General features: G+C 41.8%; 1 protein-coding gene across 1 annotated transcript in view; it reads right to left on the bottom strand.

Moving 5' to 3' along the window:
- LOC126409156 (HERV-H LTR-associating protein 1) overlaps positions 1 to 6,964 on the bottom strand; it is a 31,703-nt gene that overhangs the window by 4,467 nt on the left and 20,272 nt on the right. Inside the window, exons 13-14 of the mRNA XM_050075111.1 lie at positions 1,195 to 1,351; positions 382 to 464 (exon numbers count right to left, since the gene is read on the bottom strand). Of these exons, the coding sequence (XP_049931068.1) occupies positions 382 to 464; positions 1,195 to 1,351 (240 nt within the window). The remainder of the gene's footprint in view (positions 1 to 381; positions 465 to 1,194; positions 1,352 to 6,964) is intronic.

Genomic DNA, 6,964 nt, shown 5'->3' with positions numbered 1-6,964 from the left:
CCATTCAAAGTTTGCAATTTCAGTGGGTTGCTATAGCGCCCCCCTTTGGCCAATTGATGTAATATTGCTTCATTGGCATCCTCCCATGACCCTCTACCACTGTGCCAAATTTCACATGGATTGACCAAGTCAGTGAGGAGAAAAACGTGGAACAGACACACAGACAGAGTTTTCTTCATTATATAGTAAGATACAGTGTACAGATTTAATATCTGAGCACTCATTGATGTGCAAAGTCTCAATAAAGCTTTACTTCACAGAGCAGAGTCAGAGCCTGGTAGGTGATGAGGATTTGCTCTGACAGTGTTTACAGAGCCGCTAAAATCGTCACCTTGGCTGCTATCAATGGATCAATCATACCTTCCTCTACAGTCCACTTACTTCTGGAGAAGGAGACTCTCCTGACCCGCCGACACACCTCAGACGTGTGTTTTTCATACCAGAGGTGGCTGTCGTCACAGTACCTGTGAGACATGAAGATCAGTGTAACTCAGCTCAACACGAGTCGAGTTCAAACTTTAGGTTTAAAGACTCACTCAAAGATTATTTATGCAGGTTGGTTTTTACACTCTAGATTTACTTCAGTTAACAGGCTAAAGGCTATGTAAAAGATCATGTCTGAATTGTCTGAACATTTATCCACCAGTGTAGTGGATAGCCTTTAAAGATTTACATTTAGACCTGATTTCATATAATAAATAATATCATTTTATTTGGCATATCAAATGTCAGAAATTCCTGCCAGAACATGCGTCTTTCTTTGTCCTTTATGGCCGCTCAAGGCACCCATACTGTAACACCAAGAACACATAAGCATTACAATCCAGGCATCAGCTCCTGTGACCACGTTATTTTATTGATGTCTAAATTACTATTAACTGTTAGATGCTCTTCTTGATCAGGCCTTCACAAAATAACACAACATAAAATACGCCCTGACAAAAGGTCACTTTGGACATCAAGCGGCAGACGGCAGGTGCTTGAGCCCCCTCAGACCCCCCTCTGTACGTGCCTGTTATTTTCTGTTGTGCTTTTCAAAACAGTCCGATCATACAAAATTCAGTTTTCACTTCTTTTTGTTTGCCCTCCCTCTTTCTCTCTCGGCTCCTCCAGCTCTCTGGCTCTGCAACATCTAGATAATTAAAACCCCAATCTGCTGCAGTGGTGTCATCTCAGTGTAGGACGTGTGAAAACCTTTTCATGCGCGTCTTGTGGCTGAAGGGTCTGCAGAGGCACTGGGAGAAGAACTTGCAGAGCTCGAGGACGCAGGGCTGCAGCTTGTGAGCGCTGACGGTCGTCGTGCTGCTGGAGAGCGAGAGGTCAGTCAGCTCCGGCCTCCTCCAAGGACAACCTCTCAACAGACAGAGGGAGAGGTCACGTCAGTCACGAGCAAACTCCGATCCACCTTTACTACCTGCTTAATTACTCGGCTGCTCTGCCAAACAAAAGCAAAGTAATTAAGAGGTTAATAACGAAGATAAAAGATGATCACACAGGTAACAGAGTAAAACAAAGACATTATTATTGACCTCTGGAAGCCGCCTGTGGGGATCTGCAGACTTTATGTGTCGAATAAATCACCCTCACACCCGTCCTTCAAATTCTCTCATTGTATTCATTTTGCATAATGACAATTCAGTACTTAAATTCCCATTAAAGGAATCACTGGTGCTGATGCATTCTAATCAGAATTAATGCATTGCAGGTACATTGGCTCCTAATTACCATAAAAATACATATTCAAATGTGAATTTTAATGAGCTACGTCTTCACATTCTGCAGTTGTTTGCTCATTTTGCAGCTGATTAGTGCGGCAATATCCAGAGCAGCAACATTTTTTAAAAGCAAGCTCAGACAAAAAGATTGTTGACTCTTAGTCTTCATCTTCGACGCCTCCTCATTTTGTTTCTTTCCCCTTCTACGATTCATTAGTGTCAGTTCAGCGTGATGCACACAGATAACAAGTGCATTTTACTTTGGAACATTTCACAGGTGAAGACACAAATCCACCACGTTGTGTGTGAGTTTTTAATCCATAAAGAATTATGTTTCACACCAGATAAATCCAATCATTTATCCATCACAAAATACAAGTCCAGTAAAATGTGGTCACATCAGCTCCGTTAGCTTGTGCACTGTCGTTTAGTCCGTTATTGTGTCTTCTTATATCGTTGACTGCTGCTCAATACTTTGCCATGTTTCAGGATTGTTCTGGTAATCCATGGTTTCTGGTTGTGGAGTGATTTAACTGTTCTGCTGCATGAATCAAAGGATATTACAGTTCCTGATAAACATGGTAAAAGACATTTGGCAGCATGAGTTATGTCATATACACAGTTAGTGACCTCCCACCTGCCTTATCTTAGCAATCCCAAAACCTCAGCTCGCCACAATATGTTTTTATAGTTCAGTGGAATAAAAAAAAGTGTACTAAGTGTTTTCATGTTCATATGACACAGAATTAAATGCTCAAACAAAAACTTAACTTAAACTGACATAAAATTCCTGTCACACAAGGGTCATGTGACACATTTATGTGACACGTGTGTGTTTGTGCGCAACACAACATAGACGAAAAAACAAGATTAAAGTGACACCCAGAGCGGCCATGTTGTGCTGCTTCATTTGATCTGTGTCAATTACAGATTCAATTTGCAGTCGTAACACACTGAACATGTGGTGCAGACAGAAATAGTGAAGGTGGGCGGGAGGTGCTGATCAGGGGAAAGAATGTGGAGATAAAGGTAGAAAAGGGTTTATATAGAAAACAACAGGAACAGGTGTTTCAATGTGCATCATAGATTACCAGTGTGTGTTGCCATTAAGAGTCTGCAGCCGCACCCGCAGCTCAGTGAGACTGTACTTACATCATGTTTATGTCATCTCACAATTATCAGAACTGTCAGTTTCTCACTGGCTCTCACGCTTCTTTGTTTTGTTTGTTTTTTTAAAGCTACGATATGTCCAATTTTGGGCCTTCTATCCAAACTTAATGGATATACTGCTTAGGTGCACAATCTTTTTCACCCTCACACAACCAACTCTGCAACAGAGCTGCAATGATTAATAGATTAGTTGTCCTTTGATAATCGGTTTAAAAAACGTTTTAGAAAATAAAAGTCAAAATTTTTTGAATCCAGCGTCTTAACTGTGAATATTTCCTGATTGTTTTTACTCCTCTATGACAGAATTTCTTTAGGTTGTGGACAAATCAAGACATCTGAGTGCCGACATTTTTTCACAATTTTCTGACATTGCAAAGATGAAACAACTAATCAATGATCCAGAAAATAATCCACAAATCAATTAACGATGGAAATAATTCTTAGTTGTAGCCATAGCAACCATACAACCATCCTCTGTCATCTAGAGAAATAAGCAGAATAAGTAGAAACACTAGTTCAAGCACAGCTGGGATTTGAGCTAAATGCTAACGTATTAGCATGTTATCTATATTTAGCAGGTGTTCACCATCTTATTTAGCATGACAGCAGGCTAACATTGGATAAATAAAACATTTACTACTACTAAATATTTTACCGATTAAAATAATAGCTGAGGCTGCAGTATTCCACTTGATGATGGAAAGGGAAAGTCCCTTGATTATCAAAGTCCCGAGGATAAATCCTCTGGGGACCATGAATGTCTGTAAAGAATTTTATGGCAATAAATCAAACAATTGTTGAGATATTTTGACCAACTGACACAGGTCTGCTTTCCAGAAGCAAGCAACAACGCAATAACCTGGAAATCCAGATGCCCTGCCCCGAGCAAATTCGAATTTGCTCTGCACAGTGATCTGGCCCCGACGAGCAGAGCCCGCTGAATCGCCTATCGGACCAATCAGATCAGTCTATCTGACAGAGGCGGGCTCTGGGCCGGCGTAACATGATGAGGACAGCGCTGCACCATAGGAGTCTGAAAGTAAACAGCCAAGATGGCAGCTGCTGAAGGACCGCGTCCATTCAATTTATCTTTGGAAGAAACACTAAGCCAACTACACTTATCTTTTTCCTTAAGAGAGGAACAGAAGACTGCCCTAGAAGCCTTCGCTTCCAGGAAGGAAGTTTTTGCTGTTTTGACAGGATACGGCAAAAGCATAATATATCAGTTAGTCCCACTGTTCAGCAAACAAATGGGGCTTAGTGCAATGAATACATCACCTTGTTTTTTGCTCTGATTGGCCATCGTGCTATCCAATTGCGTGCAGCGGCATTTAATATGCTTCAGTTAGTGCCGCCCCTTGGGTAGGAAGGGTGTATCTGTGAGGGCCAGACTCAAAATCTTTCTAGATTTGAGTCTGGATTTCCAGGCTAGCAACGCAACTCAATCAATCATTTATCCATCACATGGAAATGATACAAGGTACCACACCAGAGACATGCAAATCCATCAGCTCCTTCAACTTGTGCACTGTAATTTACTCCTTTTTGTGTCTTCTTACATTGTTGGCAGCTGCTTTATGATCGTCTATGTTTCCATTTGGTTCTGGTAATCTATGTTTTCTGGTTTTGCAATGATTAAACTGATCCTAACTCAAACATCCCGCTCCTCCCGAACATGGCAGCACTGCACTGCAGTGATCCATAGCAGGAACAGGACAGCATATCACATCTCTCCTCTCACCAGAGTCCTCTGCTCCGTCAGACTGGCATGTAAAAAAAGAGTCACCAGGTTGGATGGCACTTTGCTAGATTTTGCCAAGTCCGCGGTGAATCAAAGGATATTACAGTACCTAATATCCTGATGGAAACTGATGCAGCAGGAAGGTCATCCAGTTTATTTTCCAACACCTGTACAACACATAGCAGAATGCTAGTTCAGCTGGTGCCCATCTTCTCCATCTTTTCCTCAATGCTTACTGATACTTGGACCTGGCTAGCAGCAGAAAAGAGTGAATTAATTTGCTCATCCCTGATTAGTAACTTGCAGCCGCACGCTATCACCGTCCAACAGCAACCACAAAAAGCACCATCAAGACTTGCAGACTAGACATAAGAGCTTAAATGTAGCACACATTTAGCAGAGCTGAGAGGCGACTGGAAGCGCCCGCACCTCATGATGCACGCGGTACCCTCCTGCGTCTGTTCTGGACGTCAGGGAAAATTGATGCTTGTCACATGCACAGTGTCTTTTAAAAATAAACCACATTTTCACAAGACATGTACAGTTTTTCCTGCTTACATGAAAGTCTGGAGTTCATTGGACTTTCTCACTCTTTATATTACAGCAGTTGCTGGCGGCGTTACAAACTGCCACTGTCTGGCGCTCATCATACCGCCGCAATGGGTGTCTTTGTGCGTCCCTGTTTGACACGGACACCCACTGACAAAGTGGTGGTTTTTGATGAGTTTGGTTGTTGCCTGCTGCCTCTACAACTGACGCACCCGGTGTGTATCGCACCGCTACGAAAGATGGCTCGGTGCGTTGGAGCCTGACGTCGATATCACTGGCAAAGCAGCAGAATTTGACGAGTGTGAGAACAGGCCGGCAGTAAATGCAACTTATCACACGCTGTGTTTCACCTCAAATCACCTTGTAAACCGTCAACACAGAGCAGCAAAACTTTAACACGAGATGACCTGCAGTGTGCGCACACTTCAACCATCTACAGCACAATGGACCAAAGCTACTTATGACGAGTGTGTGTGTGTGTGTGTGTGTGTAACCCATCTTCTATGAGACGTCCACACACAGACTCGACAGAGTGCAGAGAGGTGCAGCTGGGCCACAAATGCTCATTTTACTGCACACTAATGACTCTGTGACAAATTGCACAGGATGCTCCGGCCTTCTGTTTGTTGCCAGGCAGAACTCGGTGGGGGAGCAGCTGCTGTCTCTACAGTGAGATGTTACTGCCATCTACTGGTTCTGCTGGGAAATGCAGGGAAATATCAAATGTAGTGTATCTTCAATATTCAGCATTTCTCTCACAATAACTTAAATACATCATTTGAATGAAAGTATAGGCATAAAATAAAAACTGTGTGGCAGATTTATGTATTTGGTTTATGAATAAACTCATTAAAATCGTCAAAAACAGGCTCTTTGTGGTGCAAGTGACAGTTTATTAAAGGTAGTTTACTTCTTGTATTAAATTTTGATTTCAGATTATTTTGGCATTTTTATGAACCCCCAAAGGGCACGCTAGTTGGGTGACCTATACACAACAAAAAAGACAAAGTCAGACAAAGTGTGGAAGATAAATGGCCACAAAGACAGCAACACGACACACAGACTATTAATCAATTAATTAATTAATTAATAAAAGGTCAAATATAAATGATGCATCCTACAACAGGAAGAATGGAAGAAAACCTTATGAACTGCGTCCAAAATACAATCTGGACTCGGGATGATAATGATTAATCGACGATCGATTAGTTGGTTGACAAGAATTTGATCCAACGTATCGTCAAACAAAGATCTGACTCTGAAATAAAAACAACGTGTTGTATCACATTTTAGCTTTCAGCAGAATGGTGTATTTTGAAAGTATGTTTCATGACTAGCGTCAGCAAACAAATTGCACATCTTACTATATAATGACTAAAACTCTGTGTGTGTGTGTTCCACGTTTTTCTCCTCACTGACTTGGTCAATCCATGTGAAATGTGGCACAGTGGTAGAGGGTCATGGGAGGATGCNGCAGAATGGTGTATTTTGAAAGTATGTTTCATGACTAGCGTCAGCAAACAAATGGCACATCTTACTATATAATGACTAAAACTCTGTGTGTGTGTCTGTTCCACGTTTTTCTCCTCACTGACTTGGTCAATCCATGTGAAATTTNAGCGTCAGCAAACAAATGGCACATCTTACTATATAATGACTAAAACTCTGTGTGTGTGTCTGTTCCACGTTTTTCTCCTCACTGACTTGGTCAATCCATGTGAAATTTGGCACAGTGGTAGAGGGTCATGGGAGGATGCCAATGAAGCAATATTACATCAATTGGCCAAAG

This window comes from Epinephelus moara, chromosome 21, assembly GCF_006386435.1.
Source record: "Epinephelus moara isolate mb chromosome 21, YSFRI_EMoa_1.0, whole genome shotgun sequence".
Taxonomy (NCBI): domain Eukaryota; kingdom Metazoa; phylum Chordata; class Actinopteri; order Perciformes; family Serranidae; genus Epinephelus; species Epinephelus moara.
The sequence above is the reverse complement of the archived record's forward strand: the minus strand, read 5'-3'. Positions and strand labels throughout refer to the sequence as shown.